Here is a 23150-nt window from a genome sequence, read left to right on the forward strand (position 1 = left end):
TGATTCCCCTGAGAATCTCTCCCGCCGCATGCTCACCAAAGCTATAAATAACTTTTATTAGGTTTAAGTGGAATTAGTGGAGATGTTAGTCATCATATGTCCATGGATATATAGACATACACTTTCTGATACGAGGAGAAGCAAGAGGAGAGAGTGTTAATAATAAGAGCCTTACACACACACACATTTGCATATCTCTATTGAAGGTCTTCTGGATGCTGCAACGATATCCCACAATCCTTCAGTGGCAGGTGAATAATCATTACATGGACAGTCAAACACACACAGGCGTATTTTATAAGAGGAAGTTGTCCAGATGTTAAACCTTGTCTCCTCCACTTCAATGGTTGTCTCCACCCTGCTGACTACCCGTGTTAAAACTCAAATAAGATAAGCATGAACTAAATGACTTAAGGGAGTGAAGTAAGAAAATGTAAACTTTATTGCAACTTTGTCATTCTAAGTTCTCTGATTTACAGAAGAGAAAAACACTTGTAATGGCACAGTCATCGTAATATGTACATTGCTGATACTGCAATAATCCAGACAGTTGCATTGTCCAGATTTAAGAGTGGCATAATGAATTAAGGCACATGGCAGATCAAAAGCTTTTCCTGCGACTTATACAAGAACATACCACAGCATTCCATAAAAGCATTAGAACGGGAACTTGAAAAGCTCCTCACACGAAAGGGCACGGTTGGGAAATCACAGTTTGTCCATTGTACATTCAGCTCTTGGAGAGATTAAGACATTGATGTGTTCACAACATACTGCGTTGTTCTAAGACATTTGGTGATTTTTTTTTTTTTTTGATAAGCTTCAGTAGACCTGAGTGTTGGAGTTGATACAGTAAACTTGTTAGATCAAAGTTACACAGTCAATTTAGTGGCATTCACTAAATGATAAGGATCCAGAGTCTGAATCGTCACTGCTGGCCAGTTAAGATTGTCTTGTGAAGAACAAATCAATACAGAAAAGCACTGCCAAAGAGCACTGCTAACAAACTGTACAAAGAGCAATGTATCATGGTGCAAAAAGTTGTTCAATTTCTCCACGGGCTGATTCTGATCATAATCACATAAGAAAATCAGTTATCTCATTTACATCTCATTCGCTTAGATCATTTCGTCAGGGTTCAAACCAAATGAAAAGTTCTCTTAGACATAAATAATGCGACTGAACAAAAACAAGCCATAGAAGTGAATGCGATTACAAGGACAGTCCAAAGAGTTAAGTTAAATGAAGGTTCCCATGAGGGCAGAGATGTAATTAGTTCATGAAGGTGGCAACTGCACCATCCTGGACTCTGGGATCAAAAAAACATCAGCAATTTAAAATCAAATTTACTGCACTTCAAATTTTGCACATTTGAGAGCGTCGTGTGAATGTGATTTAGGTTTTCAGGAGCTCTTCCCCCCACGTCATCCTGCTTCAGGGACAGTTTGACATTTAAGGAAATACACAAAAAAAATGTTTGTTGCTGAGCGTTAGATGAGAAGATTCACGCCTCTCTCATAAGACAGTTAGCTGTCTAGAGGATGTCACTGCTTCTGACCATAAAATTAGCTCGGCACATCAAAACTGCCTTTTCCTCACTTTTACTTTTCATATAAATCAAACAACCTAGATATGAGGAGTAAATCTGTGAGCTTCACAGGCTAGATTTGGACCAGCTGTTTCCCTAATTTCCAGTCTTTATATTAAGCTAGGCTAGCTCGGGGATTACTATCAGCCTTCTCATTTAACTCTCTGCAAGAAAGTAAATAAGGTTATTTCCTAAAATGTCAAACTATTTATTTACAATATCCTTTCCACTTCTGTGGTGTTGTCAACAAGGCTTTCTTTAGCACTTTATTTGGCACTCATGAAAGAGCATATCAACACAACATCAGACAGTTAATTAAAAAAAAATATGAGCAGCTCACTTAAAAGCCCTTACTACAGCAGATTAGTAAGTAGGTTCAATCGAATCTAAATTCAAAAATAGTCAGCGTTACAATGACAGTGGCTTGGCCTCATGTTCATGCGGCCTACAGTACTAAAGGACATTCAGATGTGTCCAACAGAGTGGTATGTTGATTTTGAATTGAAGTTAAACTATTCTAAGTATAAGTGCTACAGGGTGACAGACAGGTTGTTGTGTCCGATGACTCTGCAAAGCAGCCAAAACCGTAACTTGAGGTACATTCATAAAACATCAGCCCCTTCGGCCTGATAAGTTCAAGTATAGGCCTTTCTGATGAGTGAGCAAGACATACGGTACCACAGCGCATCGGTTTTCCTACGAAGGTTTCGTTGTGCTAATTTCATCCAAATAAGCATCTCCCCTCGAGAAAAAAAAGGCCTTTCAGTCATCATCCTTTGTCCTTCTTTATCTTCATTTGGTCTTCTTGAGAGATTCAGATTCTTTTTAAGCAAACAAGGCGCTTGCTTTGTTCCTCCTTATCAAGAGAGCCAGCAGCAACTAAAAAAAATTAAAGACTGTAGATATGCAGTATGTAAACACGCAGATTTCTCTGGAAGTTACATACACACACGCACACACACACACAAAAAGGAAAAACATAAAAAGAAAGTCCAGAAACAAATCAGCCAAGAGGTAAAACCAATTAACTTTTCTTTTTTTTTTAAAAAGGAAGAAAAAATTTTCACAAATGAAAAAAAAAAAATCATTTTTAACTGTAAAGTGCAAGTATAAAAAAAATCTTTCTACATGTCATCTCAAGACAGAGCCATGAGATAGGGTCAATGGTCTTTAGTGGAAAAGTGCAAGTTGAGAACAGCACAAGTTTGTTTTTTTTCTTAAAAAAAAAAAAAAAGATTTGATTTAGGACAGTAACAGGGTAAGTCAGGTGAATCAGTGTCATTCACATGACTCAGCTTCTCTGTAAGAAAACGGCCACCTCCTCCAAGGGCACAGGGTAGTCCTGTAGGAACGTCCCCCCATCGAACACCTGACCGTTCTGGCTGTCCTGCCACTGGAAGCCCCCGTCAGGCAAATAGATATCCCTCTGCAATGACCCCTTCTCCACCACTGGTGCTACCAGGACCTGGAAACAGGCAACGGCAAAAACAACAACAACACGCATGTGAGTTTGGTAAAACAAACTCAGATGTCAGAGAGATTGTACACTTAATTAGCAGTATATCGCGTTGCAGCTGGGATCATACACTATCGTTTGCCAAGTACATCGGATGCTGACAGAAGGAACTCAATCCCCCCCCCCTCCCATCAGAACGTCATTAAGTCACCTTGTCTCCGATGAGGAACTGGTCATCGATGGTGAAGGTCATGGGGTCACTGGGACTGAGCCACCACATCGGCCTGTAGATGGGGTTCCCCGTCAGCAGCCACTCCTCTGCATACTTCTCTATCAGCGGGACCACATCCTTCTGGTGCCTCGCTATGTAGGACTGGGTCAGGTTCAGCACCTTTAGAGATAAGACAAACGTTATGATGATTACAGAAGAAATAATAAAGAGGGTAACAATCCATTTATATTGTTTTTATGTACGGTAATTGTCTGCCTTTGCTGGTGGAGTGTCCACTAATCACTATCCAGACATGTTATATTTTAGAGCAACATAGAAACCGAAACCAACGAAATAAGCACTTTCCTAAACTAAATCATCTGCCACAAGGATTTCAGGACAAGAATAATATTGACAATGAGGTCTGCTAAAGACATTTGTGCCATCTCTGCACCCAGACACGGAGACGGAGCTTCAGAGCGGCCCATTGTTGACTTAGTGAATTTAACACTGTCCAAGTCTTTATCCTGTCTCCCTCTGGCCACACTACTTCAGCATTCCTGGAAGGGTCACATCCTCTTCAGCGTCCCATGACAAAAACAAAAAGTTGACCGCATCTATAAAAAATGTATTTTTATGAGTTGGGGATTGAGAACATTTGTAGGAATGAGCTTGAAGTCACAGCCTGGCTTTGAGTGGATCTTTCTCTAATTGAGAAGCCAGGCATGTGTGTGGGTTTGAGGTTTTTATTGCCGTTTGATTCCAGTGCAGTCACTGCTGTGACCTATCTATGACTGACTGAGGCCTCAGATTCTGGAAATAAAGGTGTGGCGTATTTAAACTAAAGCGCAATGCCCATAAAATAAGAGTCATTTATCACTCAGCTGTCCATTCTCCTCCAAAACGTCTTCTCAGTCTCACTTCATCTGAGTTTATAAGTTGAAGGCCGTGCAAGAGACCAAAGTGGAAAACATTGCTGCTGTCAAACGTTTCGCTGTCCAAAAGACCTATTTTTATCTTTGTCTCACAGCAGCGCAAGTCACAACCACTATATTTTGCTGCCTCAGTCCTCTCCTAGTGGAAAAAAAAGCTGTTGATCACTCCCACTCTGTCACACTTGTCAATTACTCATGGAAATCTTAATTGCCACAATAAAGTATTTTTCCAAGACTTGTCCTCAAATTCATTATCATTCCTGCTGAAGTGGCTCTCGAGAGCGAGCCGTAAATCTAGAGGAGGGATTGTAATTCGGAACAGATGGATGCTTAACCACAGGTGATGTTGGGGAGGGGGCTTAACAATAACTCCTATTGAGGGAAGAAGGGAAGGGCAATGGAGGGGGAAAATAACCCCTGCTGGCTTGAGAGGCATCAAGTGCTTTTCTTGTGCAGGAACCTGAGCTGTGGTCGCGCACTATCAGACCTATCGATATCTGTCACCTGACTCCCTGAGACAGTAGGCATTGTTTTCCTGTTGCGCACCATGAGTGATACATTCCCAATCTCCAGCGGTGAGGGACGGGGTTTGGTCTTGCCTCTCCTGCCGAGGGTCACAGCCCGGCCTGTGGTCTCTGCAGACCTCGGCAGCGCCTTCGGCTCACTGGCATGGTGGGAACGAGGAGAGGCCGCTGGGTCAATAAACTCTTTCTCTCCTGCCTCTTTTCATAAGTAATCTTAACTGCTGTGCAAGAAGGAAGGATAATCTCCCGCTCCCTTTTAGAACATCTAATTGGCAGCATTCACACATCACTTCACTTGATCTCTCCACTGTAAATCTTCACAAGTGAAAATCTTGTTATCAAGTCTGGAAAAGAATGTGAACCTCCTATGTTGTCGCTATTGTAATTACATCTAATGTGGATGACGCAGATGTCGTGACAAACACCTCAGCCTGGTGGTGCAGGCCGAAGGGTGTTAGGGGGGAATTTTTTCTTTTTCTTTTTGAAGGCTGTTTTGGTAGCTCTGGCTAGTTTGTGATATGTTTTTTTGGTTTATAGTTGTGTACCCGGTCCTCTCCGCAGACCCACGGTGGTGTGTGGAAGCTGATAACAGGGAGAAAGGCTGTGATTTCCAACCAACGGATGAACAACTCCTCATCTGTGACCAGGTCTCCAGACAGAGAGCCACCTGTGGGGAGACACAGATGGGGAGAAAATATTATCACACACTGAACTGTTGTTCTTCCTCTTGCTGTTGAAAAACGACCTGGAGGAAAACAGGGTGTGTGAACCGAGAAGGAAGTGGGAGAGGAGGGAACCAAGTCCAATTTCCTTTTGTTATATATTTACTTGATGTTTTAATAATGATAAAATTCCATGAAATGACTTGGTAAATGGTTTAATATTAATAAGTTTGTGTCTCAACGGTGTGTATGTATTCTGATTTCTCCTGACAGATACACAGTATTACTTCATTTTGTCTGACTGTATATTTTTTTAAATAAATGCAGTATTCTGGATCCATCTTAAATTAGAAAGTAGTGTTTTGTAATATCTTGTGAATTTGATACAGCACTGAAAACGTCATAAATCCATTCATTCAGACAGTGGTCCAAGAAAATTATGATTTAAGAAAGTAGTTAGGTCCTGGTACTGTACTACAGTAATGACTGGCATATAAAAGAATAGAATTAATAGACTGAGTGCAATTATATATCAGACCATCTATGCTGTGTGTAAAGCTGACAGGTCTTTCTTTTCTCCACTTCAAAGTAAATAGTTCTTTCACAGACATCAGCTGTCTGTCTGGCTGAGATCCGCCTTCACAGGAATTTGGAATATGACAGAAAAAAACATTTCGGTGATTTGCCAAGAGCTTGAAGATCAGATGTGTCCTCAGCCTGGTTTTTGTTTTAGTTTTCACATATGAGAAAAAAATGAAAGAAGTGACCCATGAGCTGTGGTATTACCTACTGCATCGGGAATGAGGAAGTTGTATCCCAGCAGGCTGTGGTGCAGCAGGGAGGGAATGATGCCTTTCAGGCCCATCGGGCTCCAGTCGGACTGCAAGGGGGTCATCCTCACAAACAGCGGCTTGTGACTCGACCTGAGATGCAAATAGAATCAGAATTAGATTAAAGACTGAAGGTGTAAAAGAATCAGTCTGCACAAAAAACAACAACAAAAAACAGAGACGAGCGCATTACCGAGTCCCTGCTGTCACGATGGTAGAGTCTCCTATCCTCGTGGCCAGGTCAGCCAACAGACTGATGTACTTGTCTCCACCCAGAGCCTGCGGTGGCCTCAGGGCCTGCTCCTCAAACACATTTCCCTCGCCCCCCTCCAGCATGATGTACTCCATCCCCATATGGGCCTGCAGGGACCCCACTCTGTCCAGGAACCAGCTCACCGCTCCTGGGTTAGTGATGTTCAGCTTTACACAGAACTTCCCTTGCCACTGACTCATCACAGGAACCTGAGGGAAATAAGTGACTAGATTTTAAATGGGGCGTTTAACCTCACTAAATTTCATTTACTATCAATTTCAAAGTAACCTGCATCTAAAAGTAAAGATGTTGAGTCAGGTGTCCGACATTTGTGTTTTAGAGAATAATTAATACAGTGTTGTTGTCATCTCTCACCAGCTGTCCCTGGGGGGCTGAGGGGAGACTGAGCCAGAAGGCCTCGGTGCCGTCCATGAGGGAGGTGTGGAACTGCGTGGTGTCCACGCCCAGGAAAGGGGATAAGGTGATGGAAATGTTAAGAAGCTTGACAAGCGGGAGGTCCCTGGTCAGTCTCTTGGACATCCCCCTTTTCCTGATGCTGAGGTTATTATGGTCCTGCAGAGAGACACAGAGATACACTCTGATATTACCTCCTAGTAATAGTTTTTTTTTCCTTTTCTTGTGTATTTTTAGGTCTTTTAATGTGTGTATAAAGGTGTTGTTGAGCCCTGTCAAAGAATTTCTGTTACCATTTGGTTTCAGGCAAATAAAGTTTCTATTCTATTCTATTCTATTCTATTCTATTCTATTCTATTCTATTCTATTCTATTCTATTTGCTGTATAGTCTGGTAAGACCAACACTATGGACCCTCATGAAGCCCAATATCCCAAAAGCCCAATAAAATATAATTCAACAACATGATGCACTACTGGAACAATTCAATAGACGGGTGTGACCGTATATGAGTTATAGTAGCTCTATTTAATCTCTCCATGTGGACATATTGTAGCTCTGACATTATGACCTCTGCCAGAACCATGTAACATATGTTATAATCCCTTGGTATTTAAATGTGTAAGTCAAATGCAGATTGCATAACTGTGGAATAAAACCTCTTAAGAATAGAAAAGGTGACCCCTGAAGCTGCAGTGGGAAAAAAGGATAGATTAGCACATATTATGTAATTTCTTAGAACATTTCTTTTCCCTGTCCCATTCATCTTGTTCAGCTTTTTCCCCTTAATTTGAATGTGACTTCCAAATAATTGTCAAAATGCAATAAACTGTCACAGAGGGGACAAAAACTTGGCCTAGCCTTTGGTCTACATCATTCAGTATCTCAGTAATAAGTTGAGAAACCCAGCAAACTTATTAATATCCCACAATTTTCCAATACCAGTACAGTAGTAGCCAGTACTTCAAAAACTAATATGGAAAACTGGAAAAGAAAGGTCATAGTGTGACTGATAATTTATGAATACTTGTAAAACTGGAGTGGAGGAGAAGTCTCTGTTTTTACAGAGGATCATTGTTGCCAGTCACACTTCTGCGGAGCCTTACACTTAATGGACAACTTCAGCTTCCATAAGTTTCCACGCGACACCGTGTGCTTGGCCGATTCTTTATGGCAGGGGCTGAGGGACGTGGGGCCAGCAACACTGGTGTTTAATGTCTTTGATGCACCAGAGAACTTGAGATTGTGAGTTAAGGGAAACTCTTGTTCACCAAATGGCATCCATCAACTGATGTGTGTTATTTCTCCCATTTTTTCACTGAACTGGTAAAGGGAATATACTCTAAGCATTGTGGATGTACATAGGGAGATGCCTGAGCTCGACCTCTCTGGTGGACTGATTATCTCCTGTTGAACGGTCCAGGTCGGATCACAGCATCGAGCCGCTGTCAGCATCACCAGCTCGAGTTAGTCTTGGCTGAGATCCCTTCCAATCTAAACACACTCAGTTTTTCAACCTCCAGCACTCAGAGCAACCTGAGATCTGTTATGAGAGGCTCCGTTTGTCTTCTCTCAGCTATATTTGCTTTGTAATGGTATATCAGCAGGTATTGACTTGGATCCACTCAAATGTGGTCGTTGTAATCTTGTTTTTGGGCAGAACATTCAAGGAAAGTAACTGGATCAATGTGAAGCAATGATAGCAAGTGATCCAGTATTTTAAAGAATAGGGAAATCTCACCTTCAGTTTTGTGCTTAACACACACACACTGGAGGTTGAGTACCTGGAAACATATTAGATGAGCATCATATATCATATTTATGAGCTTTAAGACACAAAGTCTTAAAATGTCCTGCAGGTAGTGAGGTCTGCACTCAGCAGGCCCTAAACTGTGTTTTTTTCTACATTGTGACATTTCAGTGAACCTGTCCTCCCTCCTTCGTGACCCACCTGTCTCCAGCTCTCTGGAGATCCACTTAAGAAAACTCTTTCATCTCTGTCCATGACCAGCGCTCAGCCTCTGACCAATGAACCCCTCACCAGCCTCGCAGCCCAGCTGGGCTGAAGAGGAGGATTACTAGACTCTAGAGAGCTACATGGTGCAAGAATTGGCCAGAGGCAAAGAAGGTGAAAAGAGAAACTTTCAGCAAATCAGACATGCACTGTTGAGGGCTACTGTGCTGTACTGAATGCTCATGGAGAGTAGAAGTATAACAGCAAGTTAAACAGTGATGACTTTGCAGGATGTGAACATACACAAGGGTTTCTTGGGGACAAAACTGCTGGAAAGTACAGGATAAAGTCCAAATTAATAGAGATTAACCTGAAGGCTTCATGGGTCACAGAACCACTGTGCAAGATAAACATGTAAATTGCAGACAGAACGCTTCCCCTTCTAGGGTTTTGTCCACTCATTGGTTTGATGTAGGCAAGGCTCAGATGGGAAAAAAAGGGTTCAGCAACATTTGAGTTAAAATCTGACAATAGCTGGTTGATTGTTTACATTTACACATAAATATCAATCAAATCAGATTCTATAAAGTTAAAAAGCGTTTGGAGTTGGACTAACCTAAGGAGTTAAAATAGAAACATGTAAATCAATCAGTTTGAGAGAAAAAGTTGGTTTTAACTGTATAGGTGGAGGGAGATTGTTCAAGATTGTTTAATTTCATGGATTTGTATGTAATTTGCATACAGGTTCAACAGAACGATTATTAAAGATGCACTATTAGTAGATGTGGTTGTAAAAGCATTTAGTCAGTTCATAACTTTTGTAATCTTGGTAGATCAAGAGTTGAGTGCTCTAGATCCACCTGAAATGTAGCTACAACCTTATAACTAAACTCATGTTTTTTCAGACACTTGATTGAGCTCTAAGCTTCTGTCTTAGCTCTCGCTGCCTTCACTGATCTTTAGTCTAATGCTGGACGCATGGTGTGTGATACCTCAGCTCAGTTCAGGGTTAACTTATGTAAGTTCCTTCTGTCTCCTGAGAACGTTTGCCTTTAAAAGCATTGTCCCCGTTGTCACGTACAATTAGGCACAGAGAAGAAAACGTACCATTTCAGAGAGGAGGGTGGTGGAATGTTCGTTGAGGCTGATGACTCCCTCCCCCAGCTGGTGTCTCCTCAGACGATTAGAGAAGGTCCTCAGCTCCCTCTCCACCTTCGGGCCCGAATCCACGTTGGTGAGCAGCTTCCAGAACGGCAGCCTGTAAAACGCACAGAGAGGATCATACAGGAGGACCGACCGCTCTGAGGAACCTGGATGAGTTTTGGTTTACGACTCCCCAAATACCCACAAACTTTCAATCAGCGCTCACACATGTATCAAGCCCAGGATCCCTCTACTCCCACCCCATCCCATCCCACCAAAAGTAATGTGGCCAGGAAACTGTTATGTCCTCTAATATGAACCTAAACCGAACTAACCACAGTGCTTTCATGTTGGGCAGCCGTCTGCTGGGCTGGGAGAGCTGTCGCATGGCTTCCTGGTGAGCGGCTCTGACGTTGTTAGCCACACACACAGTGTACTGCAGAGGGAGACGCTCCATGCTGGGCAGAGACTGCAGGCAGAACTGCTGCCGGCTGTCCACCCCGAGCTGCAGGGGGATGTCAGGAGATAGAAGAACTGCAACACCTGCGTGGCAAAAAAAAAAGAGGACAGGAGAGGACGCGTCAGATGAGTTCAGCACAAACAGATATAAGCCGGGCCTTGATGTAAACTAGTGTGAGACAGTCCATCGCAGATTCCTCTTATATGACATAGTGCGCAAGTGTTACTGAGACCGGCATGAGTGTGTGACAGATGGAGTGTTGTGGGAGGTAGAGTGTAGGCTGTGTCAGCTGATATCGCTGCACTCAGATGTGAGAAAAACACTCTGTAGAATGAGATATAGCAGCATGCGACTGGATGAGTTTACCCCGAGACTGCCGGTGATTTCCAAGTAGGTAGTTTACACTGTACACGAGAGAGGGGTCGAGTAGCTGTGATATGGTGTGAGAGTTACATTTGAGTACGAAGAGGAAAGTTTATTTTGTTTTTACTCTTCTGGATTCCCTCCAGGAGATTAAAGCAAGCTCACCACCTGACGTGTCTGTCCTCTGTCTCTGTCTGTGATCAGAGCAGCAAGGGAGCAAAACCGAGACTGTGACACTTGGGATTAAATAAATTAACTTCAGAAGCGAAGGGACTCCCCTTCGATACTGTACGTACTATGCAACGTTTTAGTGGCCATGTGAAATGATAAGATTATGGGAAGCAGATAATTGTGTCCGCAGATGTAGCTGCCCTGTAAGGAATGCTTCCTCCCTCTCATGTTACCCTAACCCCCTTCCCTCAACACTTCTCTCCCGTCCTGACTCCCACCGTCTCCCTCCCAACTTTATTCTCCTCTCTTCTTCTCTTCTCTCCGCTGCGCTGTAGGTCTGTCCCATCTCAGGTCGACATGACCCACCCAATGATCAATCCGAGCCTCCAACAAACCCCGACTCTAACCGTGGCCCCTCACTCGAGTTGTTTCGGTTCGAAGCAGCCAAAACGAGGATTTGGGATTTGGAGCTGATCAATGAACAGATTAGGGTTCAAGACCTGCTTCCAAAGCAAGCAGACAGTCTGAGAACCCTGAGCTGAGAGCTTGGCCGACTTCAGTCACCATCTCTAGTTTCAATGGGCTTACTGTTCTCATGCAGGCAGGGACCAGGAGCAGGCAGGATACTCATGTACCGGTTTATAATCAGATTAATAGTTTCAGAGATCAGTATTCAAGTGCTGCATAAAGCCTAGTGAAGAGCCTTCAACCTCAGGGTATTTCTCACGTGTTTGCAACGGATAATGTCAAAGAGATACTGGTAACACCTCAGCTGCCTCTCACATGGCATTAGGTCACATCCAACTGCTTCTTACAGGTTCATAAATGGCAGATAAATTGAGATTTTTTTTACTAGAAAACGCAGTCATATGTTTCAACTGCTAATGGTTAAGTTTTAATGAAGCAAATGCACTGTGACGCTGTGCACGTCAATACATTTGCACATACATAACAGCACAGAGTGGGGCAGTGGAGAAAATGTTATAGCTTTATGGAAGGATGGAAGAGGAATGCAGGCAGTGGAAATAGAGGCGACCGGAGTACACCAGACACCGAGCAGCCTCGTAGAATGATGTGCAGATACAGCAGCCTGCAAACAGTGTGTTTCACCAAAGTGTACACCCCGGGCGGAAAGTACAGTTTAAGTTTGCTAGCATGCCTTCTCGAGTCATATTTAATCTTAATGGGAAATGACACTGCTGGGCCCCGAGGGAATGGGACAGTCTGGTCAAAACATCTGTATCTTTTATTCCATATTTGACTAAAGATGTAGATCTGAATGTTAAATATACTAAATCCTATCTTGGTTGTTTATACTGTGCAGCTCTGCTTAAAGTATACGTTCGTGCCACTATGAGTTTGAGAAGCTAGGACCCCCTGATCGAAACTTAACTGGTTATATAAGTGCAGTGCAGTGCAGCGCTTGTGCAACAAAGATGCACATCGTTGACTGAATAGTCTCTAGATGCATTCACCAAGCAGGAGAAAGAATCAATAAGTGTTATTTAAAGAAAGTGAAGCAGGTTTGAGTTACAGCCAAGGTAGGGGGACCAGGAGTTAAAGGGGAAGTGAGGAGGGGGGGGACCCTATTTTTAGAACAATTCCTTAAACACTCCAAGCTTGCCCCGAAATATTTTCCACTAGCTCTCAAAAGTGAAATATGCCTGACTGACTGCATCCGCTCACCTTCAAAAAAAAGAAAAAAAAAGAAGAAGAAAAAAAGCAGATATGCAAAGGTAAAAAAAAAAATGAATGAAAGTTTACTGGGCAGATTTGAATGATTAGACACACACATGCTTTGGTTTTACAGCTGTTGAGAGAACGCACAAATCAGCCAACCATCGAATCGCTCTTCACACACACACACACACACACACACACACACACACACACACACACACACACACACACACACACACACACACACACACACACACACACACACACACACACACACACACACACACACATGTTCTCACACACACATTCATGCACCCTTTTCTTTCTTTAATAGGAGGCTGTGGACTTCCAAGAAAAACTCAGCCGGACTTATAGGACCATAAAGCTCCTGCACTTCCTCCTGCTCAGTCTGAGCTGATGGTTTGGAGGTGGTATAGCGGAGGTGATCATCGGCACCTTCTGAAAGTTCAGGAGGGTTTGAAAGTGGCGTCTCAGCGCTCAGATAGAGGAAGAAAATGCTGCTGCCTGACTCCCTGCTGCTACCTGTCTTATTTATACCGTTATTTATGACACCTGCGCACGCTTGCAGACCTGACAGAGTTTGGAAAAATGTGCATTGAAATGTTAACTGTGTGTGTGTGCAATTGTGTGTGTGTCTGTGTTTTTAGGCATGTACTTCCTTAACAATGGAAACTTAGTTTCTGTGCCCAACCTCAAGAAATTGATGGCCACAAAACTGGGACCTTGCCATGGTAGTAAATTTCCAATCCCACTTATTGAAAAAATAATGAAACCTTCTCTGCTCTATTCCTATCAGCAGTCAGTTTTATTGTCTCTAGTGTGAGACTCTGCACTCTGTTGAAATAAAACGTGTAAAAATGCGTCCTTCAGCAGATTTTCCTTGATCCTTTTTTCTTTTTCGGTCTCAGCTGGTGAAGTTAGCAAGAAGTAGCTTAGTACTAATCTTAGTATAATTCATGCTCCTTTACAAAGGTAGTTCAGTATTCAGGGGAGTAAACTGACCTGAGGAAGTTCAGACTGATTACTTGTGTTTCCAGACAGGGCTGTGAACACACTGATACTGTACATAATACTGTGATTACATTAGTGGACAGGAACTGTTGAATCAGCCCTTCATTTAAACAGCCTCTACTGCCTCTTGCTTGATGACCTTGATGGAAAGTATTAGGAGATTGACTGTGGAAAATGTTGTCAGATGATTTTCATACAGTAGCCCTGTCACACAGGAGATGACAGCCTGCTTCTAACAAAGCTGTACTTGGCTAAGTGAGTCATTCTTAAAACGTTTCACCTCTTGCTTTTTCAGTAGGGATGAGGTTTTGGGGCAGGTGCCCAAGGACCTCCTGGTGACCCACTGGGTAACATACTGGAGTGTTTTTTTTTTTTTGAGTGCAGCTCAGTTCTTATTACCTGCATCTGCATCTACACAGGTTGTTGAGTTACAATAAAATATTATATTATATTATTCATTCATTATTCTATTATATTTTTCATTTGCATTGGTCTTGCTGCCTTTGCAATTGTTCACACGGCAGCACCACAATGGGAATATGTTTTTACAATATTGTTCTCATTCTTGATATTATAAATATCTGTTGTATCAAATAAATTAATTTAGTATTATTCTATGAAAAAAATATCAAAAGTCATGGCAGTTGCATAACTTTCCTCTGTGTGTGTTGTGCTTGGCCAGTTTCATCAAAGAGACCAACAACAACAAATGGGCAACAAATGCCTTTGGATCCCACATGGAAAAATTTAGTTTGCCATGAAGAAAAATGAGTTAGAGATAAGAGAAAGAAGACAGAGGGAGAAAATAAAATGAAAGGTGGAGAGACCATTGAGAGAGATAAAATGAAGTGAAGTAATAAGCATGTAGTTATATATATAGAGCGAGAACCTGTGCATGTATGTGTAGGAGGTGCTCTAATAACTTAAGCTGCTGTGAGTCTTGCAGAAATCATATCTGAGTCTAATCTCTCATACTCCCTTTACTAATGCAAGCAGGGGGAGAAGAAGATATGAAGAGACAGCAGATAAATCTATTTTGTTGGATCCAGACTGTAAAAGAGTGAGGTGATATTGAAGTTATTGCTATGGCACTATCAGTGAAAACAAACAGGATCCCTCTAAGACCTTATTTGTAATGTGACGAGCAGGGGAGGCTTAGGAATTATCTGCCTGATGTGGATGAATGGTAACTGCATGTAGATGATTATATGAAATTGAGTAGGAATAACATGCAAAAACTGAGAGAATGAAAATTGTATATGTAAGGGTTTAAACAGGTGTTTTTTCTTTAAAGAAATTCATCTGTGTGATTACTTTGCTTACAGGTGTAAATATTTCTGGTCTCAGTTAAGAATTTTCATTGTTTAGTTTAATCAAATTTAAAAAAAGAAGAAGAATCAAAACATATGTGCCTGTTAACATATTTATTCAATATCGGCGACAATGTTTTGATTCCCTTACTGACAATTTGTTATTACTGTTTCCATTAAGGTATTACAGGCCCTGATATTTCATGGCGGTTTTGAATATGAGAAATAACCTTAAAATGGAAGATAAAAAATACAAATATCCTACTGCAAAATTGTTTCCATTCAAGGATTTTATAGCTTGAAATATTTTTATAGCTAGATAAATGTCACGGCTACAATGCTGCTAAACAACAAGAGCTGTAAAGTTAAGAATCTAAATGGATGAATAATGAAAACTATTTGCAGCTCAGATTTGTGAGCACTATAAATTAGTAAAAACAGCCCCTAAATTAAGAGAGTAGTTGTCCATCTTTCGTTGATTTAATTTATTCTTTCAGGACCTGGATACAAAGACAATCCCTGTCAGTTACAGCCCTGCCTCATTGTATCAACAGCACACAATTACTGTCTTGTGATTTGACCATGTGCTGTAATTCTTTGCAGAATTATCGGTATCTATGTCGACAGTTTATGCAAACCATGTAAACACCATGTAAATCTGTGTCCACGGGACGTCAGGTTGAGTAAATGTAGGAATAAGCCTTTAAAGCTTTGGGACAGAGTCACTTCTTATATTCTTAATGCAGGATGTGGCTTCAGTGATATACAATCTGTCCTTAGTAGCCCAGTTGTTTTTGTATGGATAAAGACAGGTGGGGCTATGACAAGTTCCTCCAGTTGGCAACACTCTCAAATGTCACTCTACTGCATGGTTGCATATATCCTCTCTCCTGTCTCTCTGCTTCACTTCTCCGCCTCCTCTTCACTTTACTACACTGTATTTTTGTTATACTCGTTAATATAAACTTTTACTGCATATATATGTATATATACTGTCTATATAATTTATTTGTGCTTTTGTTTGCTATGCTTCTGCGTTTCAGTCTGTCTGTCCTGCTCTTTAACGGTCCCCAGGAGTCCTCTTACGTTAGTAACATCAGTCACAGCTCCATATTCCCCAGCACATTTATAATGTGCCCCTATGACTAAGTAGAGTCAGTGAAGACAGGTCCCATGCACACAGCAAGCCTTACATATTTAACAGAAAATCTTGCTGACGGTCATGGGGTTCACACAGCAGTGAAACCTAATATTACATAAAAAATGAAATACGTTTTTTTTTCCCCATAAGCATTTTCAGAGAAAATGTCAGAACATAGATTTTTCATTTCATTAATTATGAATAAAATTCAACAAAATGATTAAGACATGTAGTTTCTCTTTTGCTTTTTTAAAACATTTTTATTACCACTGGAGTGCTGCCTTCTCTCGATCTGTTCTTGGGGAAAACAACATTGCAGTTCACCCAGGAGAAGTGCATTAACTTTTTCTTATGAACCCCTAACTCATGAGACTAAACTGTGAGCGAACCCGTCACAGTCACTGCAGCTCTTCTTCACAGAGACATGAATATCTCAAAGGTCCCATATTTCACACTTCTCACTTTTTGTTTACTGCTTCATTTGACGTTTTAATATTCATAAGATGATATATTTGTGGTTTCAAGAAACAAAGACCACCTCAGAGTATTTTACATCTCTCTAGTCTAGGTTATAGCAGATTTCAGGTAAACACTTGGACAAACTAAATCCTCAAAGCCTAGACAGGTGTGTCCTGGTGAACAAGGCTGCAGGTATGATTGAGAGTGGTGACTGCTTTGTTGTGACAGCACAAAGTTACGCTGCATTTTAACACACGGTGTCTGAATACAGTCCGTGTGCATTTCTCTGTAACCTGACCGCTTTGATAGTTTCACAGGATTAATATAGAACCGCGAACAGCTTTATAATAAAAAAAGACATGTATATGTATACATGTGAAAGGCTAAATTGCCAGGCAGAATTAAACACCTAGTCAGTGTATTTTCTGTGTAATATAAAATTTTATACGAAATGTGGTTCAAATCATACTAGTCTACATCAGAAAAACATATGTAGCCTATCGTGTGTTGCCTTTATTTACATTCTGTTCTTTTTGGAGCTGAAATTGAATTTCTTTTTGCTTGATTTACTGTACATTGAAAAATAATAACACTTTGCTGCCAAATCAATAACCTGATTAAAGCAGAAGTGAGTGGTCCGGTCGTTTTCGCTAATGCTGCGTTCCAGGCAGGCTTTTGAAATCGTAAATTACAGCTTCAAGTCACAACTTACGACTTTGTAGCGTTTCAGGCAACCCACTCGTGTTTTTCCGACCTGTTTTACCGGTGAAAGTCACTATAACGGCCACTCGTAACTTCCGACCGGTGAACTCGTACCAGATCGAACTGGTACCACTTCACGGTCGGAAAAATACGAGTTTCCTTGAACGCACCATAACAGTCCTCGTCGCTACGTCGCCACATTCACGACGTTCCTTGGCTGCACACACAGCCCTGCATGCCGTTCTCTCTCCTCATTGGATAAAAACTGTAGGATACGATAAATGTTTTCTCTTCGGCTCAGAGCAGAGCAGAGGGACTGAGAGACCCGTGTTTCAGTCCAAACACTCTATGTAAGTGATTGCTGTCGGAAGATATAACTATTTAAGACTTATATTAACACAAATATATCACTTACTTCTGCTTTAAGCCTTCACATGGCTGCATTAACTCACATTTTCCAAGAATGATCTTGTTTACTATCCACACAGAACTCTGGACTTTTTTCTTTATATAGTCTGCTATAATTGTTTCCTGCCCTAACAATATTAACCACAGCAGCAACACCGTTATAACGACCATACACACACACACAAATTGTTGCTCTCATATTCAAATACGTTTCAGGTGCACAATAATAAACCATAACTGCCATTCTGATGTGCAACATGTAGCCTACACAGATGCTTATGTTATTGATAATAATCTAATTATTTTGCAGGAGCCTGGTGCTGCTTGTACAGAGTTCCCTTAACAAGTTATTCGAGGTAGCAGTGGATCTGATGAGTATATCGACCCAGTCCATTACAGAGGGGAAGGTCCTCAAACAGCAAACTGTTGCCCATGCCATCAAGAATCAAAGGTTGTTGCTCTGCCATATAAATACTGAGATTAGATTTCAACTGTCTTTGTGTGTTTTTTGGGCTTTGTCAGTGGTCTGTGATGCAGGATCAAGTTAAGCGTATCAGGTGATTTAAATGCTAGTATGGAGATTCTCACTTTACAGAGAAAATAGATCAAATACATGCAGGCTGTACTCAACGCACATCACTTCCTCTCCAACTCCATCTAAACACTTTTTTAATAATAATTTCCATTAATCTTTAGTCGCCAAGGTAAAATATGTAACTACCCTTTGTAAATGCAAGAGCCAAGCAAAAAATATCCTTGAACTTTAAAGCAAGATATCATGTTAAATATACCTTTAATGCTCCAATAGGAATTATTGCCATTGCTGAGCATCAGTTTGCTATGTTCGGCGCTATATACGGTGTGTGTCTATGAGTGGTTACTTGGCAACGTTCAAACAATTGTTGTCATTGGGATGTCTTCTCATGTGCGTGTGTGTTTTATCAGTGCAAAGCTAAACACAGATATAAAGGAGAACAGGGTCCTGATAATTAGTGAAGGTGGAAAATGGATTTCAGTCACGTGACTCTTCTTATATTCGCCACTGTGTTACATAAGATCTCAGAATGCGTGCATGGGTGTATGTGGGCATGAATTACTGTGTGAGGCCAGTCCACTGTTAACTAATCTCTAAAGTCATTATAGATGATTGGTTGTATCTCCACACTGGTTGATGTCATTCCCTCCACTGCACTTTAATGTTGTAGTCACTCACACATAAACACTCACACACGCTCAACACAATAACATCCAGTGTGTCTAAAAATATCTATCGCAATGATTATTTATCAACTGCTTGCAGTTCTGCTTGCATTGTTTGTCTAATTATGACGCTACATTTACATCATAATCTCTAAAGCAGATTGGTCAATTTGAGTAGCAGTTCAATAAGCAAACTCCGCACAAAGCCAGCTTGCGAGGCCAGAGTCCCTGAGGTTAATGCTGTACCAGCTACCACACAAACACACACACACAAACCACAAATGTTCCTCATCAGTCACATTAACCATTCACATCCGCCACTGGTCCCTGCCCCCCTCCTTCTTTTGCCCTCAGGATAAAATCTAACACCCCCAAAATAACCTGGTGCGTTATAAGAGTCAGCAGGGCCCTGATCCAACCTGCCCTTTTAATAGAAACAAAAGGCAATTACCCCGGTATCCCTAAGAGTTAATTTAAGATGCTAAAGGTGGTTTGCGGCTCTTTGTAGTCTAATCTCTAAATTAATAAACCGAGATGCCGCAGACAGTATTGTGTTTCACTCTATTTGTGGGGGCGGCCGCCCTGTCCAGTCAGTGGTTGGCGTTGTGGAGATGCTGGTTCTGGAGGTGGTCGGAGCATTTTTCCTCAGCTCAGACACAAACAAGCATGTCAGTGAGTGATGGGTGGAGTGGGCATATGGAGGGAGAGACTGGGTGGGAGTGGAGTGTGGGGGGAGGGATAAGAAAACACAACAACATCCACAGGGCTTCCCTCATGCCCCGGGATTCACGCCACACATCGTATACCCGCTGATGTGGGGTCAGATTTCATGAGCCCTTGTGCTAACCCCCTCCCCACCAGTGGCAAGTGTGGAAAAAACTCTTGACCCTGTTTCATTTCAAAGACTTGAAAATGTCTCACTCATTGTAGCAGACTTTGATTAGAGGAAGAAACTACAGCTGCTAAAAAAGTAAACCCTCCTCAGCTGATACATATGATTGCCCCCCCCCCCCCCCCCCCCCCGCCCCTCCCAAGCCATGACCTCTGACCTGATGAGCCTAGAAAGTAGCGCTCCAGGGCCGAGCCGTAGCCGGAGGGATTGTCCTTCAGGTCACTGACGACAAAGGGCTGCATGGTGGCATTTTGATCGTTGATTGGCCACGTTTGACCTCGGACACTGGCTCCGCCATACCAGGACACATTGGTCATGGAGAAGCAGTCCTGCACACACACACATATGCGATCACACACAAAAACAGAAACAGCATGGGAAAGACACATTAGAGGCAGAAAAAGGTTAACTGGAACAGCAGTAATATAAACCAATGCTGAGGAGACTTTGCTGGAAAAACAAAAATATACAAAATGAGGAGTATAAAAAAAGACAAGTGGTGAAGTTGAGAATTAATAGAGCCACATTAGACAGCAGAGGAGAGAGTGCACGTTTAATTTGGTTCGCTTGTTCACATCTGACACCCTCAAACACACATCTAAACCACCACCAACGATTTAATGAATAAAAGAAAGAGTTTATAAGGAATATATTATTTTATTAATGAATGGATATAAAGTGTAGATTTCTATGTGGCCACATTCTGCACATGGTGTCCTGGAGTATGGATAAGTGTAATCTTTGACATTTAGGGTGAGTTGCTGTTACTTTAGTGTGGAAATCCAGGGCACAGGCTGCTGGGCTGTGTGATGGCTGGTACATGAGACTCTCAGACAGCATCGCACGCAGGAGGGATTGAGTGACAGAAGTGTTTTCTACGAGAAAGCTTTAGGCGTCGGGGACAAATGCTCCAACTGGAGACTCATTTATTGCACGTCAGCAAATCCGGCCTCTGTTAATGAGTTTCAAAACAGGTGCCAAGGGGTCACCTGAGAGGTTTTTTGGAAATCAGAAAAAATACAAGCCACTTTAGTTTGGAAAGATTTTTTCTGTGAGCAGCCGCACCACATGACAGGGAGTTATGGCGAGGAATGTTCCAGTGGGGACAGATTAACCTCCCCAAACATCCCAATAGTTAAATGCCTTTGATAATTAAGCTGGAGGAGGAGGTGGAAGAGGGGGAAGTGTGTGTGTGGGGAGAGTACAGTAAGTACTGTGCATGCAAAAATGCACAACAACTGTGAGGAAGCAGATTAAACGCAAAGAGCTTAATAGTGAAATCACGGGCTGTGAAAAGGGAAAGCAAACTTTGATTTTGTAGCTTTAATTTCAGGAGTCACTCAGCTGTTATTATTATTGTACGTTTATTGATTTATTGCTGAACTTCTAAATAATAATACAATAATCCAACAAAATTCAATCACAAAAATAAAATACAGGGAAAAAATGTGTATAAAAAAATCATATAGACAAATATGTGAGGCATTGCCTATAAATCCTTTTTCCATAAAACCAACTGCATGAAATAATGTGTTGTTTTTGCACATTTTAAAAGTGGTCAGTCTGCTCAATTATACACTCAGTCAAATATGTATAAATATATTCAATATTATGCAGCAGTGTCACAGTCGTGCACAAGCATACACTTATAAACTGTCAGCATATGGAAACATGTGAAGGGGTCTTCTGTTTTATGCATGGTGAATTTTGAGTGAATTGATTCTGTCTGTGTTTTAGTGACTGTGTTTAGCTCTTGAGTGCACAAACTCACACAGACACACACACATAGAGAGAGAGACACCCTACCTTCAGCTCCACATGACAGTGCACCGGCGCCCAATTCATACTGTAGCACTCCGTCTCCGTCTCCTCATTCACCTCCAGTGAGATCTTCACCTCGGCCACCGAGTCCCATGTGTAGCAGAACTCCGTTTTATTCAACCAGCACAGGTTCCTCACGAAGGGAACCTCGATGTCGGGGTTCCCCACGTTCCCGACATCTATCTCCACATAGGTCTTGTCCTCCGTCAGGGTCTGTATGACCAGCGAGTGGGTTCTTCTCTCCCAGATCAGTCCGCTAAAAGTCCCCCTGAGGATCCAGTTCTTGTTGGGCTGGTCCACCACTTGCCAGTATATGATCCCGATGGTCATTACAAAGAAGACGGCCACCCCGAGACAGGCGATAGCTCCTTTCCAGGTCTCGTTCATCTCCTTCAATCCCGTGTCCCATGTTACCTCTGGGATGGGGCTAGGGTTCCTATTTCGAGCGTGGGGCATGTTGTTTTTGAGATCAGCAAAGAATCAAACACTAAAAATGCTGCAGAAATCTCTGTGCGTCAAAAATCTCTGTTGCTTCATCATGTCATGGTGTTTTCAGTGAGGCTACAGGGTAAACCAGCCTACTTTTTTTTTCTTTTATCTTTACACCGCTTACACTGTTGGTTTCTTTTTTTTGCGCAATTGTGCCAGCAACAGAGACCTGTCATGTGAAGAAAGCTGTGAGAAAAAAAGTCCCAGCGGGAAAAGTAAAACAGTATGAATGAATAATTGACTTACCACATACTGCTGCTGTTTTAAAAGAGTTGGAATTGTAAATTGCATTGGCTGCAGTGAGCTCGTGAGCAGCCCCAAGCCGGGTTTGGCAGCAATGCCTACGAATAGCTCCTAAGACGCTGTCTTGCTTGCCCTGCACTTTCTGACGTAACGCCGGGTTGTTTCTTCAGAGGAAAGGTAGAGAGAGGGAAATGGGGGATCAGGAAGGTTTGGCAGAGTCTTGGAGCTGCCCGCCGGGGCGAGGAGGCCACGGAGAGCCCCCACCACCGGTCCACCCGCCCACCCCCGCCCCGTGCGTGCTTTAGCAAACTCTCCGTGCGCTCTCCGTGCGTAAAGACTGTGGAGACTTGTCATCCGGTGGTTTGGTAGACGGCGAGGGGCGTCAGTTCTGCATGGCAAGGTCGGGAGACCTGCCATGCCTTACCCAAATGTGATCTTGGGGTGTTTAACGTCCTAATAGAGAGCAAAGAGAGATGTCTGAAACTGATTTCAAAACCACAACTTCAAAGGCATTAGCAGCGGAGAGTCTCAGATCAGGGGCACACTTTGTTAACTTAACCAAAAGAAACAATTACCAAACTGACCAGGAGGTTAACAACCTTGTCAGTAAGTAATAATAATCTTTTTTTTTCTTTTTCTTTTTTACTCTGTCACGATCCACCTGTCAAACTTATAAAACTCTCTTGCCATACTTGTCACTAAGGTAGCTCATAATTAGGGGAGACTGGGGACAGTTGCAACATGGGACAGTTGCAACAAGTCTTACAGTATTTCTCCAATCAGAAACATGCTAGAGAGATGACACTGACA

The 23150-nt window shown here is 42.1% G+C and overlaps 1 protein-coding gene across 3 annotated transcripts; it reads right to left on the reverse strand.

The window, feature by feature from the left end:
- Positions 1–506: 506 nt before the first annotated feature.
- On the reverse strand, positions 507–22509 carry LOC310987788 (SITS-binding protein). Of its 3 annotated transcripts, none has more exons than XM_083974218.1 (11): positions 22344–22509; positions 21594–22266; positions 19945–20116; positions 10305–10512; positions 9934–10084; positions 6835–7032; positions 6400–6668; positions 6163–6299; positions 5260–5381; positions 3256–3435; positions 507–3053 (listed from the first exon to the last, which is right to left on the reverse strand). In XM_083974218.1, the coding sequence occupies exons 2-11, from the start codon at positions 22062–22064 to the stop codon at positions 2880–2882; spliced, it is 2082 nt and encodes a 693-aa protein (XP_083830344.1). In that variant the 5' UTR covers positions 22065–22266; positions 22344–22509; the 3' UTR covers positions 507–2879. The 3 variants fall into 3 exon arrangements, with proteins under 3 accessions (XP_083830344.1, XP_083830345.1, XP_083830343.1); XM_083974219.1 differs by having other exon boundaries at positions 21594–22044; positions 22344–22381; XM_083974217.1 differs by having other exon boundaries at positions 21594–22492.
- Positions 22510–23150: the final 641 nt, after the last annotated feature.

The sequence above is a fragment of the Trachurus trachurus genome, assembly GCF_905171665.1.
Source record: "Trachurus trachurus genome assembly, chromosome: 6".
Classification (NCBI taxonomy): Eukaryota; Metazoa; Chordata; class Actinopteri; order Carangiformes; family Carangidae; genus Trachurus; species Trachurus trachurus.

What these genes read in the sequence shown, in the direction of transcription:
- LOC310987788 (XM_083974218.1), bottom strand. Translation starts at nt 22,064, where the DNA reads ATGCCCCACGCTCGAAATAGGAACCCTAGCCCCATCCCAGAGGTAACA. An exon ending in CCCAACATGAAAGCACTGTG is followed by an intron (nt 10,085 to 10,304) that starts GTTAGTTCGGTT and finishes TGCGTTTTACAG; the next exon opens with GCTGCCGTTCTGGAAGCTGC. An exon ending in CAGCCCCCCAGGGACAGCTG is followed by an intron (nt 6,669 to 6,834) that starts GTGAGAGATGAC and finishes TATTTCCCTCAG; the next exon opens with GTTCCTGTGATGAGTCAGTG.